General features: G+C 44.1%; 1 protein-coding gene across 5 annotated transcripts in view; it reads right to left on the reverse strand.

Annotated features, from left to right (window-relative positions):
• Positions 1-22,530, reverse strand: part of LOC120066044 (la-related protein 1-like) — a 91,316-nt gene that overhangs the window by 66,774 nt on the left and 2,012 nt on the right. For all 5 annotated transcript variants that reach the window (XM_039017120.1, XM_039017116.1, XM_039017119.1 and 2 more), the window contains exon 2: positions 2,269-2,339. In XM_039017120.1, coding sequence (XP_038873048.1) covers positions 2,269-2,339 — 71 coding nt within the window. The remainder of the gene's footprint in view (positions 1-2,268; positions 2,340-22,530) is intronic.

The following is a 22,530-nucleotide window of genomic DNA, read 5'->3' on the forward strand; positions in this document are numbered from 1 at the left end:
TCTGTACTTTGCTCTGTTCATCTTTCCCCCGATCCTGACTAGTCTCCCAGTCCCTGCCGCTGAAAAGCATCCCCACCGCATGATGCTGCCACCACCATGCTTCACCGTAGGGATAGTGCCTGGTTTCCTCCAGATGTGACGCTTGGCATCTTGGTTTCATCAGACCAGAGAATCTTGTTTCTCATGGTCTGAGAGTCATTTAGGTGCCTTTTGGCAAACTCCAAGCAGGCGGTCATGTGCTCAGTTTGGCTGGGCAGCCAGCTCTAGGAAGAGCCTTGGTGGTGCCAAGCTTCTTCCATTTAAGAATAATGGAGGCCACGTTGTTCTTGGGGACAATGCTGCAAAACAATGTTGATACCCTTCCCCAGATCCGTGCTTCAACACAATCCCGTCTCGGAGATCTACGGACAATTCCTTCGACCTCATGGCTTGGTTTTTGCTGACATGCACGGTCAACTGTGGGACCTTATTTAGACAGGTGTGCGCCTTTCCAAATCATGTCCAATCAATTTAATTTACCACAGGTGGACTCCAATCAAGTTGTGAAAACATCTCAAGGATGATCAATGGAAACAGGATGCACCGGAGCTCAATTTCGAGACTAATAGCAAAGGTTCTGAGTACTTGTGTAAATAAGGTATGTTTTTTATTTTTAATACATTTGCAAAAATGTCTAAACCTGTTTTTGCTTTGTCATTATAGGGTATTGTGTGTAGATTGATGAGGATCTTTGCTGTAACGTAACAAAATGTGGAAAAAGTCAAGGGGTCTGAATACTTTTAGAATGCACTGTATAATGGCGAAAATGTGTTTGGAGGTACCTTTCCAGCTAATAGGTTGCCCTCACAAAAGAGGTGTTTAACCTCAATGGGTCTTACCTGGTTAATGGTTAAATAAAATAGGCTGTCAAGAGTTGACATATTCACTTGATGATAAGACAAGTGACCATTTTTTTTTTGCTAACGTATGATAGGGGTCGCCGGTTTGCCTGGGAGGTGGTCTTTGGGCAAGAAAAGGTTGAAGACAGGGGTTCCCAAACTTTGTCACTCGAGGGGCCCCCCTTCCAGCACTGGGGAACATCCCGCACCATGTTTATTTCCATTGGCACAATCACTGTTCATGACACAAACTGTTCACACCCCTCTTGTTGGTGGAGAGAATTTTGCAGGTTTAAAGATTATTTCCTGCAATTCTACACATTTTGTCATGGAGCAAAGAAAATGTTGCAGTTATAAAGCAAATTTTCTTGCAATTGAATACATTTTGCCATGTCTAATGTGACATGAGTGACAAAAAATTACAACATCTACGGGCTAAAAAAAACTCACTGACATGGGCTAGTTGATCTGAACATTTCTGACAAGTTATAAATCTCTCTCAAACATGCTGACCACATGCTGAGTCACGTGCGCGAAAGTTGCAAAATAAAATGTACACATACATGTTATTCAATCATTGCACCCACACTGGTCGCGCACGTTAATGAACATGGTTCTATTTTAGATGGAAGAGGCAAGTCCTGCCTCTCCTATCTCCTCATTGGTTTTTAGGAGCATATACCCACAAGGGTGATTGAAAGATGAAATGAGGTCCACACTCCACTCCAGTCGGTTGTGGTAATGCACCTTAAAGTTGGTTGCCAACCGCCATATAGCGTCCAAAGAAGAAGCCTGAAGGAGGAGAGATTACTAGAAACAAACTCGGTTTACGCTTTATGTGTGGATTAACTGTCGGAGTAGAGGACCTTGTGCATTTCAGGTAAAATAACAACCCAATGTTTATATCCCAGGACAAATTAGCTAACAACAGCAAGCTAGCTAGCTAAATTGCCATATATGTTTCATGCTTTTCGACCAGTCCACAAATGAATATAGTTGGTTCAGAGTTTTGATATTTCAACCTGCGTGTCCTGATGGCGTCCGGTGTGGGTGGACAAAATCAACATGAGCGTTCAGCATGTTAGGTCTACAGTGACTAACATGACAAGAGGAACTGATGATGCACTGCCCAATTTCCAAAATGCACCTTGTGCATTCTACTACAACTTTCAAGAGTACGTTTAAAGCAGGACTGAGTTCCTTTAAAAAAAAAAAAACACCCCATAGTTTGGGAACCACTGCTTTAGAGTGTTTATACACCTTATCTGACAGACTCCCCATGTACTACCACTTGCATACCAGGAAGCATGGACTGTTTCTAAGCATAGCTTTCAGGTGTACACACACACACACACACACACAATTTTGGCCAATAGGAGGAGAACGTTACCCTTTCTCCTCTCCGAGGCCGGGGGTTTGGGGCCTTCACCACCTTGGCTGGGCCTGTTGTGGGTGGCGGCTCTGTGGAAACAAGAAATACAGTGGACATCAACAGTCTGCTACAGCCATCAACAAAAAAACTAGTCATGGAACCATGTAATCACATTTGTCTCCTTTCAGTTCCACTAGCAGAACAAATATGAATATGTTATTGGGTCCGTGAGGGGCTGTCCGTGAGGATCGCACAGCGGTGTCCCAAATGGCACCCCATACCCAATATAGTGCACTACCTTTTCATATTTTAATATACTTACTAATACTTTAATACTTATTTTGTGCACAAACGCAACATTAACGTACATCTCAGCTGTTTGTTGCATCCATCTCATTTTTCATTCATGAGCACGTTACGTAGCTGATAAACCTCAGTCCTCCAAAGTTCTCCATTAGGGCTTTGGTCAAACGTAGTGCACCATATAGGGAGTATGGTGCCATTTGGAACTCACACACAGTCTACTCCTTATATGGGCCTAAGCAATGGCATGGGACTGTCTGAAGTATATGTGCCCTGTGAAACTGCACAAGTTCTGAGCTTGTGTTAAGAAAGCACTGTGCTACGTTGAACTGGGACTGGTGGCGAACTGACTGCACTTGACCGTTCACTAGGGGTGTAATTCGTACCGAACCGTTAGGTACAGGGACCTCGGTTCTGTCCGCACTGTGAACCCGAATAAATACATAAAAGATGTACAACAACAAAAAAATGACCAGGCCTATAGGCTATGCCTACACTGCGTTGTCGGGCTTTTGAGTAAACCTGAGCTGAAAAAACATGTCAGGCTATTACGTTGAAACTAGAGTATTAAGAGCACCTAATACTGGAGTTGCACATCGTATAAGTGTCAAAATAATGTACTTCTATCAATTAGACAAAGTGTATAATGTCACACCATCTGTGACAATCAATGTCAGTCCATGTCCACGTAGAATACCATGCCATCACCGCTGTCAACTCATTTCCAAGATGGTGGATGTGAAATTCACAAGTCAATTTGCCCAAAATTCTCCTTTAAAGTTTTCCCCCCCCCACAAACTTCTAGTCTTCATAAACAAAAATATTTCAGCTCCCCTTTCACTTTGAAAAATGGTCAAATGTCCAACATCAGCCAATTACGTTTTAACAATGACATTGTGTTCCCCTGTGTATTTTCCTATCAACTGGTAGCAATGCATCCATTTGCTTCCATGTAATAGGATTATGGTGGTCTAAGATACAAATCATTCACATTGAGTTAATGGCATTAGTTAATAGCGATTAACAAAAAATATATATGTAAACTCCTCCCTTTTCAGGACCCTGTCTTTCAAAGATATTTGGATTTTTACGAATTAACTTCACAGATCTTCATTGTATGTAAAGGGTTTAAACACCGTATCCCATGCTTGTTCAATGAACCACAATTAATGAACATGCACCTGTGGAACGATCGTTTAGACACTAACAGCTTACAGACGGTAGGCAATTAAGGTCACAGTTATGAAAACTTAGGACACTAAAGAGGCCTTTCTACTGACTCTGAAAAACACCAAAAGAAAGATGCCCAGGGTCCCTGCTCATCTGCGTGAACGTGCCTTAGGCATGCTGCAAGGAGGCATGAGGACTGCAGATGTGGCCAGGGCAATAAATTGCCATGTCCGTACTGTGAGACGCTTAAGACAACGCTACAGGGAGACAGGACGGACACCTGATTGTCTTCGCAGTGGCAGACCACGTGTAACAACACCTGCACAGGATCGGTACATCCGAACATCACAACTGCGGGACAGGTACAGGATGGCAACAACAACTTCCCGAGATACACCAGGAACGCACAATCCCTCCATCAGTGCTCAGACGGTCCGCAATCTGCAATCTGGTTTCCGAGCTGGTCATGGGTGCACCTCAGCCACGCTCAAGGTCCTAAACGATATCATAACTGCCATTGATAAGAGACAATACTGTGCAGCTGTATACATCGACCTGGCAAAGGCTTTCGACTCTTTCAATCACCACATTCTTATCGGCAGACTCAACAGCCTCGACTTCGGCGATGTCACTTACAAAATAGCCTCCACACTCTACTCAGCAAATTGGATGTAGTCTATCACAGTGCCATCCGTATAGTCCCATATACTACCCACCACTGCGACCTGTATGGTCTCGTTGGTTGGCCCTCGCTTCATATCCGTCGGCAAACCCACTGGCTCCAGGTCATCTATAAATCGTTGCTAGGTAAAGCCCCGCCTCAGCTCACTGGTCACCATAGCAACACCCACCCGTAGCACACGCTCCAGCAGGTTTTTTCACTGGTCACAATGTATATATAGACTTTCTCTATTGTATAATTGACTGTATGTTTGTTTAATTGCATGTGCAACTCTGTGTTGTTTCTGTCGCACTGCTTTGCTTTAACTTGGCCAGGTCTCAGTTGTAAATGAAAACTTGTTCTCAACTAGCCTACCTGGCTAAATATATATATATTAAATAGGCTGAGAGAGGCTGGACTGAGGGCTTGTAGGCCTGTTGTAAGGCAGGTCCTCACCAGACATCACCGGCAACAATGTTGCCTATGGGCACAAACCCACCGTCGCTGGACCAGACAAGACCCAAGCCACCCCAGTCATAGACTTTTCTCTCTGCTACCGCATGGCAAGCAATACCGGAGTGGCAAGTCTAGGACAAAAAGGCTTCCCAACAGTTTTCACCCCCAAGCCATAAGACTCCTGAACAGGTAATCAAATGGCTGCCCGGACTATTTGCATTGTGTGCACCCCCCCCCCCAACGCTGCTGCCACTCTCTGTTTATCATATACACATAGTCACTTTAACTACACATTCATGTACATACTACCTCAATTGGGTCGACTAACCAGTGCTCCCGCACATTGGCTAACCGGGCTATCTGCATTGTGTCCCACCACCCGCCAACCCCTCTTTTACGCTACTGCTACTCTCTGTTCATCATATATGCATAGTCACTTTAACCATATCTACATGTACATACTACCTCAATCAGCCTGACTAACCGGTGTCTGTATGTAGCCTCGCTACTTTTATAGCCTCGCTACTGTATATAGCCTGTATTTTTACTGTTGTTTTATTTCTTTACTTACCTATTCTTCACCCAACACCTTTTTTGCACTATTGGTTAGAGCCTGTAAGTAAGCATTTCACTGTAACGTCTACACCTGTTGTATTCGGCGCACGTGACAAATAAACTTTGATTTGATTTTGACTGGCAAAAAGTGCTCTTCACTGACGAGACGCGGTTTTGTCTCCCCGGGGGTGATGGTCGGATTCGTGTTTATCGTCGAAGGAATGAGCATTACACGGAGGCCTGTACTATGGTGCGGGATCGATTTGGAGGTGGAGGGTCCGTCATGGTCTGGGGCGGTGTGTCACAGCATTATCGGACTGAGTTTGTTGTCATTGCAGGCAATCTCAACGCTGTGTGTTACAGGGAAGACATCCTCCTCCCTCATGTGGTACCCTTCCTGCAGGCTCATCCTGATATGACCCTCCAGCATGACAATGCCACCAGCCATACTGCTCGTTGTGTGCGTGATTTCCTGCAAGACAGGAATGTCAGTGTTCTGCCATGGCCAGTGAAGAGCCCGGATCTCCCACTGAGCACGTCTGGGACCTGTTGGATCGGAGGGTGAGGGCTAGGGCCATTCCCCCCAGAAATGTCCGGGAACTTGCAGGTGCCTTGGTGGAAGAGTGGGGTAAAATCTCACAGCAAGAACTGGTAAATCTGGTGCAGTCCATGAGGAGATGCACTGCAGTACTTAATGCAGCTGGTGGCCACACCAGATACTGACTAACTTTTGAACTTATATGGTGATTGGCATCTAAACTTTCATAGTATTACTACACCAACCGGCAACACTGTTCGTCATTCAATCACCCACGTGGGTATAACCAATGAGGAGATGGCACGTGGGTACCTGCTTCTATAAACCAATGAGGAGATGGCAGAGGCAGGACTTGCAGCGCGATTTGCGTCAGAAATAGGAATGACTTCTATTTTAGCCCTTTGCATCGCAGACGCTCGTTGAAGCACGCGAGCAGTGTGGGTGCAATAATTGAAAAACATAGATTTCTAAATGTATTTTGCAACGCTCGCGCACACGACGCGAGCGGTGTGGTCAGCCTGTTAGGGACCGAAAGACAAAATCGCCTACATCAGAATGGTTTAATCAAATTTTCATCATAAACACCACGAAAGTCACTAACATAACTACAGCTATTAATGCTCCCAATGCTTAAGTAGGCCTACTCCCTCTTATCAATGTTCTTGAAGTTTAACACTTGCACACAGCTCGCGCACACTCACTCTCTCACACAAACACACACCTTTAAGTACTGTTAAAGCTTCAGGCATTCTAAATGAGTGTGACTATATGAAAAAAAGAACTGTTTCTATGGACAAAGAACAAAGAGTTTTAAAACTTGTCCAAAAATGTTATGAAAACACTCAACATTTGGTTCTGTTCAGATAACTTCAAACACATAGGCCTATACACTCTCCCTCACACTATTGACTATGATATCCATCCATCTAGCCAGCCTCAACCAGCCTCCGACACCCACTGAGGGCCTGCATGGGGCTAGCTACTGCTCAGACGAATGATTTCAAATGGGTTTGGGATTTGGTTTTTTAATGTTTTTATGCTGTTCGGCATTGTTGAGAAAGATTAGGAACTTTACGCACATCCTCTCACACACACAATTATATACACCCCACTCTTGCATATGCGGTGTATCATCTTTTTGATGAGCGCATTTTCAGTTCTTCCTGAGCAATCCAAATTTGAGCTTAGCCCATTCAGTGGTCAAGTTCAGCTTGCTAGCTAGTAATGTTTGTTATCAAAACAAAAAAATAGCAGCTTGTGAGTAGTTTAAAAATGGCCCGAGACATGGCAACCAATCCACTGCGAAAAGAAATAAAACATAGCTCCAGTAATATTGGGCACAACTTCCACATGATTTTGGCGAGAAATACCCCAGGTGTTCCACAGTCAAAGCTATTGGCTGTCAAAGAACTTCAACGCAATGGTCCACTGCCCTTGCCTGTCATAACGCATATTTTTCTTTCGGAACGTATTGGGATTTGGGGGGTGGGATAGTTCTATGTTCATTGACATGTGCTTACAACGTATTTTCCTCAACACTATTTATTAGGCAGGGTAAGGTGCCAAAAGCCACATCCACAGCTGATGACACCTATAATTTCCTATTGCAAGAACTTGTGCCAGCAAGACAGCCTAACTATAAAGACTTATGAAGTAGAGCTACACCACACACACAAGCTAGCCCTGCGGTGCTCTCGCTCTCCCTGGATTTTTTTCAAATGACAGCTGCCCGCCAAAACCGGTCTGTGTGGCCTGTCAGATTTTCCTCAGCAGCGATGCTATGAAGCCATCAAAAATGCTAAACTATACTTTTTCTTACAAAAAAAAAAAAAGAGAACCAACCAAACAAAATTGCTGTACAATAATTTCAGACAATGAGAATTTACTCGCTCAAAACATTTTCCAAGGGCAAGGCTTCTTTCACTATAGCTGAAAAACTGGTCATAGCCAAGAGGTTAAGCCTATCTGCTGCTACACAAATCTGCATAATCCCACTTTACAATGACACTGTCACACACAGAAACAAGGACATAGCCGATGATATTGAATCACAGGTTTTAGACAGAACCTGCGCATCAAATTGGTTTACAGTCCAATTAGATGAGACAACTGACATGCCCGCGTTTTGTATATATTCTCTTCGCATGAATAATTTATTTGGTGCAGAGATTTGCCTCAGAATACAACTGCAAGGGATATTTTCTTTGTTCTGAACGAGTACATAACGAGACATGGATTACGATGGGACCGTTGTATCTGGATCTGTAACGACGACACTGCTGCTCAACCTATCCACGCAGGGCCGAGAAAGTGACATTTTCCAAGCAAACTATAAAATTGCCGCAGCTTGGTGTGTGGAGAGACCGAGTGGATAGAGGCATTTTCGATACGTTCCCCATATTCTCAACTCTGGTTGACAAGATGTAGAAATGGATCACACATTTCTATTGCTTTGGTCATTTACAGAAAGCCCAGAGAGAGACACTGCCCATGAAGACAGCACAGACAAACCACGAAAGTAGCAAAGTAAATGCATAATTCATTATTTTAGAGTAAAGTAAAAAATCAATGAACAGTTTCTTATTTTATATAGAAAAAAGCGATTGTCTATTTTTTTACCAACGCGGTCCCGAGAACAAGAAGGCCATGCCTTGCTGGTCCCTGGCACAAAAAAAAAGTTTGATAATGGCTGAACTAGGCTACAGATTTCAGGCAAGAGCCTCCTTGCCACAACAAGGCAGTCTCATCCTGTAAAGGTGTATGTACTCAAGTATAAAAAAAAGATTATACATTAACTTTCCAAGATAAAATTCCCCAATTCTCAAACTCCAGCTTAAAATAGGTTATCAGCAATGCTGATTGTGAACTCAAGGTGTTTTCCAGTATGACCTTCAGAAAGATAACGCTGAAACAGAAAAAAAAAAAAGGAAAACAGCCAGAGCATGATCAATGACACAGCCTGAGGTTGGGCGAGGGACAGTAAAATGATCCTGCTGTAATGCAGTTACCCATACTGTCAGAGGGATTGAAAAGCTTGAAAATTTACAATCCCCCTCAACTGTTTTCTAAACCTGGACCAAACTCTGGGATTGGTGTTTAGTGGTTAACACTCAGGAACATTCACTGTGTTCTTGGTAAGGAACTCCAGCGTAGATTTAGCCTTGTGTTTTAGGTTATTTTTCTGCTGAAAGGTGAATTCATCTCCTAGTGTCTGGTGGAAAGCAGACAACCACGTTTTCCTCTAGGATTTTGCATGCGCATAGCTTCATTCTGTTTATTTTTTATCCTGAAAAACTCCTCAGTCTTTAACGATTACAAGCATACACATAACATGATGCAGCCACCACTATGCTTGAACATTTGGAGAGTGTTATTTAGTAACGTATTGGATTTGCCCCAAACATAAGTTCGCATTCAGGACAATTTTTCTTCGCAGTATTACTTTAGTGCCTTGTTGCAATCAGGATGCACGTTTTGGAAATGTTTATTCTGTACAGGCTTCCTTTTCACTCTGTCAATTAGATTAGTATTGTGGAGTCACTACAATGCTGCTGATCCATCCTTAGTTCTCTTATCACAGCCATTAAACTCTCTGTTTTAAAGTCGCCATTGGCCTCAGGGTGATATCCCTGAGTGGTTTCCTTCCTCTCCGGCAACTGAGTTTGGAAGGACGCCTGTATCTTTGAAGTGACTGGGTGTATTGATACAACATCCAAAGTGTAATTAATAACTTCACCATGCACAAAGGGATATTCAATGTCTGATTTTCTTAAAACATTTTTTTATCTACCAATAGGTGGCCTTCTTGGCAAGGCATTGGAAAACCTTCCTGGTCTTTGTGGTTGAATTTGTGTTTGAAATTCACTGCTCGACTGAGGGACCATAGATAATTGTGGGGTACAGAGATGTGGTTGTCATAGATTTTTTTATAATGTTAAACACTATTATTGCACACAGTGAGTCCATGCAACTTATATGACTTGTTAAGCACATTTTTACACCTGACCTTATTTAGACTTGCCATAACAAAAGGGGTTGAATACTTACTGACTCAAGACGTTTCAGATTTTCATTTATAATTTTTTTCTTTTTAACAATACCATTATGACATGGGGTATTGTGTTTTTTTCTATTCAGTTATACATTTTTTATTAGTATTTTTATTTTTTTAATTTAACTAGGCAAGTCAGTTAAGAACAAATTCTTATTTACAACGGCCTACCCCCGGCCAAACCCAGATGATGCAGGGACAATTGCGCGCCGCCCTATGTGACTCCCATTCACAGCCGGATGTGATGCTGCCTGAATTCGAACCAGGGACTGCAGTGACGCCTCTTGCACTGAGATGCAGTGCATTAGACCGCTGCACCACTTGTGTGTAGGCCAGTGACAAAAAAAATCTATTTATAAATGCAGGCTGTAACAGAATGTGGAAAAAGTTAAGGGGTGTGAATACTTTCTGAAGGTAATGTACCAAATTTCAGGGGACTAGGTCACAGTTTGCATTTTCAGTTGCTTGTTTTAGCGCCACCATGTGGCCAATTGGCATGGAATCGCATGAAAGGGTGTGGCCCATGGCCTTTTACCAAGTTGCACCCTCCTGGGCCTTAACATCTCACGGAAATGTGCATTTTTAAACTAAATTGACAGAGGAACCCAAATAATAATAGCCTACAAATACAATAAGGTTTCACCCAGTTTTGCTGGCTAGAACCCCTAATCAAAATCTGACTGTGTGGTTACGGCTTCAAGGGAAGTATAGCAACATGCTCAAACGTATGACAGCAAGGAGAAGTGTTCTGTTCCACCACTCCAGCTTGTGTGTGTTCAGCCCAGCAGCAAGCCGCTATGGTCCAGCCTCCACCTATGAGGAATCGTCAACAGGGTCTTTTCTGCATAGAAAACTATACTAAGTCCAAACAACCCAAAAAATATACAAAAATATTTGTAATGGTAAAACATTTGTGTAAACTAAGACTAAAACCAGATAAACAAGATAATGGAGATAAATGGACCTATATACACTAAGTGGCTAGTTTTTTAGGTACATTTTACATTTGCATTTGAGTGATTTAGAAGACGCCCTTATCCAGAGCGATTTACAGTAGTGAGTACATACATACATTTTCACGTGCCCACTGCAGACAATTTCTTATTTTTAGCTGATAGAAGTGGAAACCAATGTGGTCGTCTGCTGCAATAAACCCCATCTGTGACAAGGACAGCTCTCATCGAGCTGTTTTCGCCACACTGGACTGCCAGACTGGATGTTTTGTTTGTCGCACCATTCTCAGTTAACCCTAGACACTGTCGTGCGTGAAAAAGCCCTGGACGCTGGCCGTTTGAGACATTAGAACAAAGTCGTTTAGGTCACTCGTTTTGCCCATTCTAAATGTTCAAACGAACACTAACTGAATGCCTCAATGCCTGTCTGCCTGCTTCATATAGCAAGCCACAGCCACTGTCTGTAGGAGCAAACCCATTTTCATGAACTGGCCACTGAGTGTATTTTTAAATAAGATCATCTTTGAGAACTAACAATCACCAAAATAAAGGCAAGACAGTCAGGGAGAATCTGACATTCAAAATATTATAGGTTGGAGGTATTTTGTCATTGCACTGATTGTTATGTTTGAGTCCCTCATAGCATAACACGGCATAAGCCACGGCAAAATGTGTAGAATTTCAGGAAACTAGCCACACCAACCATCTAAACCTAATTTGGATCACGAAAACCCCTGGTCAACCTCGTGGGCTGCAGCTCTATGACAGCTCCTGGGAATCGTAGCACTCTGTCCAGCCGCGGCCTTCCTGCCACCCCGTACCTTTCTACCCTCTCTCAATCATCATCTCTCTCTACGTCTCCCTCTCACTCCCATCCTGCAGTCAGATCAGAGCCAAGTCTGCAGCTTGTCGTGTACACAGACAGCCAGAGGCAAAGATTAGCATTAGCCAACTGTATTGGCCGCTCCCACCAGTATCCCGCTATCCAACTCGTGTCAGTCACTCCCTACTCCCATCCTACTCCCTCCCCGCCAAACCTCTTCAGGTGGAGACAGCTTCATTCTCAGGGGAATAGCCTGAAATCAGCAAAAAAAAATATCCCGCGGGATATGGGGGCTATGAATAAGCATTGTGCCACGCAAGCACCAAGGTCTTAAACACTGTACCAGGGGGCAATATTAAATCAAACCCCGATAATGAGCGGAGAGCCACCAGACAGAGAGAACTGAATAGGGCCGCTGCCAACCCATATGCTTAGCTAGCTAGCCGCGTGGCCACTAAGACACGTTGTACCTTTTGCAATGCACTCCGTGGTGCAGCTAGCCAATGTAAGAAATGCAACCAAGACATGAGCACAGCAAGCAACCTAGAAATGGGATATCCGTCAGAGCTTAATTAGAGCATGTGAGACGTGCTTACTAAATTCACAACACTACCAACAGCATCAGACATGAAAGACACCAAAGAAACATCAGCACTTATTCTGACAGAAGCTGCACAAGAACCGGGCTCGGGGGGAAGATAACGAATCAACTGAAATAGAAAGCAGTCTGTAGCGGTCGGCATCTAAGGCATTTCAACACACAGTAGGTGTCCTAGATTAGATCTAAGGAGCAGAGCTGCTGCAACACCATGACGACGGAGGTCAGCGAGAACCAAACACGCGAGGAAAAGACAGCAGCGGCCATACACACTCCCTCCCTCTCTCTCGCACACACATCTCGAAGACACTCACTAGCGTCACATGATCAGTAGGGTGACATCGCCACCAGCTGAGTAACAGGCTCAAACACTGGAGTGCTGGCTGAGCAGGAAAGAGGTCACTGTGCCTCTGCCTGAGGCGACAGCAACACACACCCTAGGCATAGACCAGCACTCCCATCTGAAGAACAGTGTGCTTCCACTGGGATGTGTCCGTGTCGCTGAGCCCAAAACAGACGCAACGCTTTAAAGGGATATCGCAAGATTCTGGAACTCGTGGATACCATGTTTATGTCTCTGCGTGCAGTATGAAGGAAGTTAGGTCATTTCACGAGCCAATGCTAACTAGCATTAGCGCAATGGCTGGAAGTCTACAGGTACACTAGTGCAGGGTTCTCCCCAAATAATATAATAGAGGCGCTGCGTGACCATGTGGACTGGCTGCAACTCTAAGAAAAAGCATCCCTTTAAAGATCAAAAGACTACAGCTGAGAGACCTGGGTAGACGGGCTGATATTAACAGCTGAGAGACCTGGGTAGACGGGCTGATATTAACAGCTGAGAGACCTGGGTAGAGGGGCTGATATAAACAGCTGAGAGACCTGGGTAGACGGGCTGAGAGAAACAGCTGAGAGACCTGGGTAGACGGGCTGAGAGAAACAGCTGAGAGACCTGGGTAGACGGGCTGAGAGAAACAGCTGAGAGACCTGGGTAGACGGGCTGAGAGAAACAGCTGAGAGACCTGGGTAGACGGGCTGATATTAACAGCTGAGAGACCTGGGTAGACGGGCTGATATTAACAGCTGAGAGACCTGGGTAGACGGGCTGATATTAACAGCTGAGAGACCTGGGTAGACGGGCTGATATAAACAGCTGAGAGACCTGGGTAGACGGGCTGATATAAACAGCTGAGACCTGGGTAGACGGGCTGATATAAACAGCTGAGAGACCTGGGTAGACGGGCTGATATAAACAGCTGAGAGACCTGGGTAGACGGGCTGATATAAACAGCTGAGAGACCTGGGTAGAGGGGCTGATATTAACAGCTGAGAGACCTGGGTAGACGGGCTGATATTAACAGCTGAGAGACCTGGGTAGACGGGCTGATATAAACAGCTGAGAGAGAGGAAGGGAGGACTTCACTACCCAGAGTTTCGCTTTATGGTATAGTAAGCAAGTACCTCAGTGAACCAAAAAGTAGCTTTCTAAACTAATGATTAGAGCTGCATAGTGTATACCACCGTCTGGTGGACGTGAAAGAATTGCCTATTCCACTACAAACCTAGACCCAGCTAATTTCTTCTCCATCACTGAGAAGAACCCCTTCAAATCTGTGCTGCTGGGTTTAAAACAAACAGCTTCCACCACAAACCTAGACCCAGCTAATGTCTTCCCCATCACTGAGAAGAACCCCTTCAAATCTGTGCTGCTGGGTTTAAAACAAACAGCTTCCACCACAAACCTAGACCCAGCTAATGTCTTCCCCATCACTGAGAAGAACCCCTTCAAAGCTGTGCTGCTGGGTTTAAAACAAACCGCTGTTTCAGCATACAGCAAACACTTCATGGCAAAAATAAAAAGCCAAAAGAAGAGGATCACGGTTGTAACTTTATTGCAGCCTACAGTCTAGGGATGGGCATGACATTATTTTATTGTTCGAGGCCTCGCCTGATTGTTTTTCAGTACTCACACTGGAAATACAGGCCCACACTGGAAAAATAAGTGCACGTTTATCTATATGCCAACAGTGCGCAACAATGCCTAATTTATCATAACTATTACAGATAACAAATCCTAATTGCCTCATATACACTATATACAAAAGGTATGTGGACACCCCTTCAATTTAGTGGATTTGGCCATTTCAGACACACGCGTTGCTGAAAGATGTATAAATCGAGCACACAGCCATGCAATCTCCATAGACAAACATTGGCAGTAGAATGACCTTACTGAAGAGCTCAGTGACTTTCAACGTGGCACGGTCATAGGATGCCACCTTTCCAAGAAGTCAGTTGGTAAAATTTCGGCACTGCTAGAGGTTCCCCGGTCAACTGTAAGCCCTGTTATTGTGAAGTGAAAATGTCTAGGAACAACAACAGCTCAGCAGCGAAGTGGTAGGCCACAAAAGCTCACAGAACGAGACTGCCGGGTGTTGAAGTGTGTAAAAATCATCTGTCCTTGGTTGGAACATTTGCTACAGAGTTACAAACTGACTCTGCAAGCAACGTCAGCATAAGAACTGTTCATCAGGAGCTTCATTAAATCAGTGTCCATGGTCGAGCAGCCGCACACAAGCCTAAGATCACCATGCGCAATGCCAAGGATCGGCTGGAGTGGTGTAAAGCTTGCCGCCATTGGACTCTGGAGCAGTGAATCTCTGGAGTGATGAATCACCGTTCACCATGTGACAATCCGACGGACGAATCTGGGTTTGGCGGATGCCTGTAGAATGCTACCTGCCCAAATGCATAGTGCCAACTGTAAAGTTTGGTGGAGGAGAAAGAATGGTCTGGGGCTGTTTTTCAAGGTTCGGGCTAGGCCCCTTAGTTCCAGTGAAGGGAAATCTTAACGCTACAGCATACAATGACATCCGAGACGATTCTGTGCTTGCAACTTAGTAGCAACAGTTTGAAGGAGGGCCCTTCCCTGTTTCAGTAAGACAACACCACTGTGTGAGGCCCCTACAGAAATTATTTGTCAAGATCAGTGTGGAAGAACTTGACTGGCCTGCACAGAGCCCTGACCTCAACTCCATTGGGATGAATTCCAACACCGACTGCAAGCCGGGTCTTATCGCCCAACATCAGTGCCCGACCTCAATAATGTGCATGGCTGAATGGAAGCAAGTCCCCTCAGCAATGTTCCAACATCTAGTGGAAAGCCTTCCCAGAAGAGTGGAGGCTGATATAGCAGCAAAGGGGGGGGACCAACTCCATATTAAGGCCCATGATCTAGGAATGCGATGTTCGACGAGCAGGTGTCCACATACTTTTGGCCTCGTGTATATTTAGTTTATTTAAAAAATCAAGCGCCATTTAAGATGAATTTATTGAAATCGTAATATTAACTGGTTATATTATATAGTGGAACACAATCTTCAAAAAGGTAGTAAGATCAGCCGTGGTGCTTGCTTGCAACAGCATAGCCTTGTTGTTTTCATTCTTAAAAGTCTAAGCTGACATATGGAATTGTTTTAAGATGGTCTACTATGGTTCATTTAGCCATTTCCTTTTTAATTGTAGGTATCAAAAAAATATTTTGGCTTTTACTACTATAGCCCAGACAAGCACATTGAATAACACATTCATAAAAGGCAAAAAAATAGTCAAAAAAATGTATCATGGGAAACAAGGTTTTGAAGTGTTTGTTCTATATCTAGGAGATATGACAAGGCTACCCTTTTTTGGGTAGGCACAAAACTACCTTCATACTGCCATTCATTTTTTTAAACCGGTACCGATTACCTTCAGGAGTCCCCTGACACGTGTTGGGGTCATAGAGACAAACAGAACCCGTCAATGTTTAGGAGGGTTATAGCCTAGGCCAGGTACTCCCAAAATGGGGTACCCCTGCCGTCGGGGGCACGCCGAATTTTAAGAAAAATTCAAACAGTACATGTAGATTTTCCAACGGGGCTATACATTTGGGTACGTTTTTCCCCCCACGCCTGAGTAGCCTCGTTTCACTGCCAAAAATAAAATTAAACCATGTCGTGTTCAGCGAAATAACAACGTCAAATACAGGTAGCCTAGTCAAATAATTAACATCCAATCACATTAGCCGTTACTATCTTGCGGGAAACCTTCATTCTTGTGCAGACATTTAGAAACACGACAATGTGAAAGATAAGCCACTCGACTTTCGAGTATTAAAACATTAATAAGGCGGGGCCAGAAGCATCTTATATGGTGAGCTACCGAGTAGCTAGGACAGGCAAGCCCCATACCATTGTTGAAGACTTCATTCTTCCTGCTGCCGCAGATATGGCTGGGACAACGCTGGGGGAAAAGGCCAAAAAAAACTACACAGACAATGCCTTCATCAAACACTGTTTCACGAAGCATCAGTGACATGGCAGGAGATGTTTTGAAACAATTACTGCTTGGCATACAAGCCAGTGAATTCTATGCGTTACAGCTGGATGAGTCAACAGACGTGGCGGGCCTGACACAGCTCCTGGTATATGTCCGTTACATTTATGGGTAATCAATTAAGGAAGATATCCTCTTCCGCAAACCAGGACAACATGAGAGGATATTTTTAAAGTACTGGACAGTTTTGTGACATCAAATGGACTTTGTGGTCAAGATGTGTTGGTATCTGTACTGATGGCACAAAAGCCATGACTGGGAGACATAGTAGAAGAGTGGAAACGCGCGTGCAAGCAGTTGCTCCCGACGCCACTTGGGTACACTGCAGCATCCACCGAGAAGCTCTTGCTACCAAGGATATGCCAGCTTGAAAGACGTTTTGTGTAAGAGGGGCCTTGCTTTATGTTAAAGCAAGGCCCCTGAACTCTTGTGTATTCAATGTGCAGGACAAAATTGAGGCTATGATTAAGAAGTTGGTGCTCTTTTCTGTCTGCATTAACAAGGACAACACACAGGTCTTTCCACATTGTATGATATTTTGTGTGCAAATGAACTCAAGTTTACGGACAATGTCAAATGTGATATAGCGAAGCACGTGAGCGAGCTAGGTGCGCAATTACGCAGGTATTTTTCCAAAACTGACAATAAACAAATGGATTAGTTATCCCTTCATGCCCTGCCTCCTGTCCACTTACCGATATCTGAACATAACAGAAATTGCAACAAGCGGTTCTGTGAAAATGTAATTTAATCAGAAGCCACTGCCAGATTTCTGGATTGGGCTGCCCTTAGAGTTTCTTGCCTTGGCAAATCGCACTGTTAAGACACTGATGCCCTTTGCAACCATGTACCTATGTGAAAGTGGATTCTCGGCCCTCACTAGCATGAAAACTAAATACAGGCACAGACTGTGTGTGGAAAATGATGTAAGACAGACTCTCTCCAATACAACCCAACATTGCAGAGTTATGTGCATCCTTTCAAGCACACCCTTCTCATTAACCTGTGGTGAGTTATTCACAATTTTTGATGAACAAATAAGGTTTTATATGTAAGATTGCTAAATAAACAACAAAATTATGAATTATTATTATTTGTGCCCTGGTCCTATAAGAGCTCTTTGTCATTTCCCACAAAGTGATGGTACGCAGCTGGAGGTTGAATGTTTGAAGGGGTACGGGACTATAAAAAGTTTGGGAACCACTGGCCTAGGCTAACCAATTCAAAATGGCACTAGCAGTTCGTAAAGTAGGGGTCTTCACTAGTTACCACAGCCACAAAGTTATAAACCCTGCTTATTACTAACATTTATCTTACTAACATTTATCTTGTTCAAATCAGATTTTAAACCTAACCGTTACCCCTAACCATACTGCTAACCTTATGTCTAATACTAACCATACTGCTAACCTTATGTCTAATACTAAAAGCAAATATTTGTTGTTTTCATCATTTTGACATTGTGGCTGTGGTAACTAGTGACACCTGCAAAGTAGCCTAAGCTGAAAATAGACGGGAGGCAATTATTCCAAAACTGCAGGTCGTGGTCACACATATTCCCTACTTCATTCAAGCAGTCTATTTTGAATTTGTAATAAAACTGTGATCATTTGGCAAGGAATGTAGCTTGGGTATCCCATCAGTTAGATACTGTAATGAAACATGCAGGGAGCAGGTCTCGAACGCTCGACCTAGCCCGAAATCCAGCGCGCCATCGACTGTGCTGCAAAAGCAGAGTCGATATCCGTACTTATAAACCCAGGGTCGTTACACCATCAAATCAAAGTTTGTCACGTGCGCCGAATACAACAGGTGTAGACATTACAGTGAAATGCTTACTTACAGGCTCTAACCAATAGTGCGAAAAAAAGGTGTGTGTGTGTGTAAGTAAAGAAATAAAACAACAGTAAAAAGACATTTGAAAATAAGAGTAGCAAGGCTATATACAGACACCAGTTAGTCAGGCTTATTGAGGTAGTATGTACATGTAGATATGGTTAAAGTGACTATGCATATATGATGAACAGAGAGTAGCAGTAGCGTAAAAAGAGGGGGTGGTGGGTGGCGGGACACAATGCAGATAGCCCGGTTAGCCAATGTGCGGGAGCACTGGTTAGTCGACCCAATTGAGGTAGTATGTACATGAATGTGTAGTTAAAGTAACTATGCATATATGACAAACAGAGTGTAGCAGCAGCGTTGGGGGGGGGGGGGGGGGCACACAATGCAAATAGTCCGGGTAACCATTTGATTACCTGTTCAGGAGTCTTATGGCTTGGGGGTAAAAACTGTTGGGAAGCCTTTTTGTCCTAGACTTGGCACTCCGGTACCGCTTGCAATGTGGTAGTAGAGGGAACAGTCTATGACGGAGGTGGCTGAGGTCTTTGACAATTTTTAGGGCCTTCCTCTGACACAGCCTGGTATAGAGGTCCTGGATACTCGTGCTATAGAGGTCCTTTTTTACTCGTGCTTGTGGAAATCTGTTGCAGCTCAAGTCGACTACAAAATCCATAATATAACGCTCTCCCTGTGGGCTGGCTGGCTAGCTAGCAAATGCAACAACACAGAATAAAGTAGCTAGTTAGTGTAGTTTGTTTAGGCAATTTTACAGCTATCAATTAGAGGTCGACCGATTAATCGGAATGGCCGATTAATTAGGGCCGATTTCAAGTTTTCATAGCAATCTGTAATCGGCATTTTGGACACCGAGCATGGCCGATTACACTGCACTCCACGAGGAGACTGCGTGACAGGCTGACTACCTGTTATGCGAGTGCAGCAAGGAGCCAAGGTAAGGTGCTAGCTTGCTCCCAGACAGACTAAACAACTTCTTTGCTTGCTTTGAGGACAATACAGTGCCACTGACACGGCCCGCTACCAAAACCTGTGGGCTCTCCTTCACTGCATCCAACGTGAGTAAAACATTTAAACATGTTAACCCTCGCAAGGCTGCAGGCCCAGACGGCATCCCCGGCCGCGTCCTCAGAGCATGCGCAGACCAGCTGGCTGGTGTGTTTATGGACATATTCAATCAACCCAGTCTGCTGTTCCTGTTCCCAAGAAAGCTAAGGTAACTGAGCTATATGACTACCGCCCTGTAGCACTCACTTCCGTGATCATGAAGTGCTTTGAGAGACTAGTCAAGGACCATATCACCTCCACCCTACCTGACACCCTAGACCCACTCCAATTTGCTTACCACCCCAATAGGTCCACTGACGACGCAATCGCCATCACACTGCCCTAACCCACCTGGACAAGAGGAATATCTATGTAAGAATACTGTTCATCGACTACAGCTCAGCATTTAACACCATAGTACCCTTGAGACCCTGGGTCTCGACCCCGCCCTGTGCAACTGGGTCCTGGACTTCCTGACGGGCCGCCCCCATGTGGTGAGGGTAGGAAACACCATCTCCACCCCGCTGATCTTCAACATTGGGTCCCCACAAGGGTGCGTTCTCAGCCCTCTCCTGTACTCCCTGTTCACCCACGACTGCGTGGCCATGCACGCCTCCAACTCAATGAAGTTTGCAGACGACACTACAGTGCTAGGCTTGATTACCAACAATGACGAGACGGCCTACAGGGAGGAGGTGAGGGCCCTCGGAATGTGGTGCCAGGAAAATAACCTCACACTCAACGTCAACAAAACAAAAGAGATGATCGTGGACTTCAGGAAACAGCAGAGGGAGCAGCCCCCTATCTACATTGGCGGGACAGTAGTGGAGAGGGTGGAAAGTTAAGTTCCTCAGCGTACACATCACGGACAAACTGAAATGGTCCACCCACACAGACAGCGTGGTGAAGAAGGCGCAGTAGCGCCTCTTCAACCTCAGGAGGCTGAAGAAAATCGGCTTGTCACCAAAAACACTCACAAACTTTTACAGATGCACAATCGAGAGCATCCTGTCGGGCTGTATCACCGCCTGGTACGGCAGCTACTCCGCCCATAACCGTAAGGCTCTCCAGAGGGTAGTGAGGTCTGCACAATGCATCAACGGTGGCAAACTACCTGCCCTCCAGGACACCTACACCACCCATATGTCACAGGAAGGCCAAAAAGAGGACAAGGACAACAACCACCCGAGCCACTCCCTGTTCATCCCGCTATCATCCAGAAGGCGAGGTCAGTACAGGTTAGAGGTCGACCGATTTATCGGAATGGCCGATTAATCAAGACCGATTTCAAGTTTTCATAACAATCGGAAATCGGCAATTTTGGACGATTTTGCGGATTATTTTTTATATTTTTTTACACCTTTATTCAATCTTTATTTAACTAAGCAAGTCAGTTAAGAACACATTCTTATTTTCAATGACGGCCTAGGAACGGTGGGTTAACTGCCTCATTCAGGGGAAGAACAACAGATTTTACCTTGTCAGCTCAGGGATTCAATCTTGCGGTTAACTAGTCCAACGCTCTAACCACCTGCCTCACGAGGAGCCCGCCTGTTACGCGAATGCAGTAAGAAGCCACGGTAAGTTGCTAGCTAGCATTAAACTTAATCAATCATAATCACTAGTTATAACTACACATGGTTGATGATATTACAGTTTATCTAGCGTGTCCTGCGTTGCATATAATCATTGCAGTGCGCATTCGCGAAAAAGGACTGTCGTTGCTCCAACGTGTACCTAACCATAAACATCAATGCCTTTCTTAAAATCAATACACAGAAGTATATATTTTTAAACCTGCATATTTAGCTAAGAGAAATCCAGATTAGCAGGCAATATCAACCAGGTGAAATTGTGTCACTTCTCTTGCGTTCATTGCACGCAGAGTCAGGGTATATGTACAAAATAACTCGAATCAACCTGTACCCCAGCACATTGACTTGGTACCCGGTACCCCCTGTATATAGCCTCTTTATTTTTATTGTGTTACTTTTAATTTTACTATTTTTACTTTAGTTTATTTAGTAAATATTTTCTTAACTCTTTCTTGAACTGCATTGTTGGTTAAGGGCTTGTCAGTAAGCATTTCACGGTAAGGTCTACCTACACCTGTTGAATTCGATGCATGTGAAATCAAATTTGATATACGGAAATCAGTCAATTTAAATTAATTAATTGGGCCCTAATCTATGGATTTCACATGACTGGGAATACAGATATGCATCTGTTGGTCACATCTTAAAAATAAATAAAAAAGTAGGGGCGTGGATCAGAAAACAGTATCTGGCATGACCACCATTTGTGCAGAAATTCTTTGGTTGTGCAAACCCAGTTTCATCAGCTGTCCGGGTGACTGGTCTCAGACTATTTGGCAGGCGAAAAATCTGGATGTGGAGGTCCTGGGCTGGCGTGGTTATACGTGGTCTGCGGTTGTGAGGCCGGCTGGAAGTACTGCTAAATTCCCTAAATGACGTTGGCTTATGGTAGAGAAATTAACATTAAATTCTCCGGCAACAGCTCTGGTGGATATTCCTGCAGTCAGCATGCCAATTGCACACTCCCTGAAATCTCAAGACATCTGTGGCACTGTGTTGTGTGACAAAACGGCACATTTTAGAGTGGCCTTTTATTGTCCCCAGCACAAATTGCACCTGTGTAATGATCATCCTGTTTACATGCTGTTAGTGAGCATTTCTCATTTTAAGATAAACAATCCACCTGACTTGTGGCATATCAAGAAGCTAATTCAATTTGTGCACAACGTTTGAGATAAATAATATTTTGGTGTGTATGTTACATTTCTGGGATATTTAATTTCAGCTTTTTAAACATGAGATCAACACTTTACATGTGACGTTTATATTTTTGGTCAGTGTAATAAAACTAGGGTGTCATTT

Source organism: Salvelinus namaycush, chromosome 21 (assembly GCF_016432855.1).
Source record: "Salvelinus namaycush isolate Seneca chromosome 21, SaNama_1.0, whole genome shotgun sequence".
NCBI lineage: Eukaryota > Metazoa > Chordata > Actinopteri > Salmoniformes > Salmonidae > Salvelinus > Salvelinus namaycush.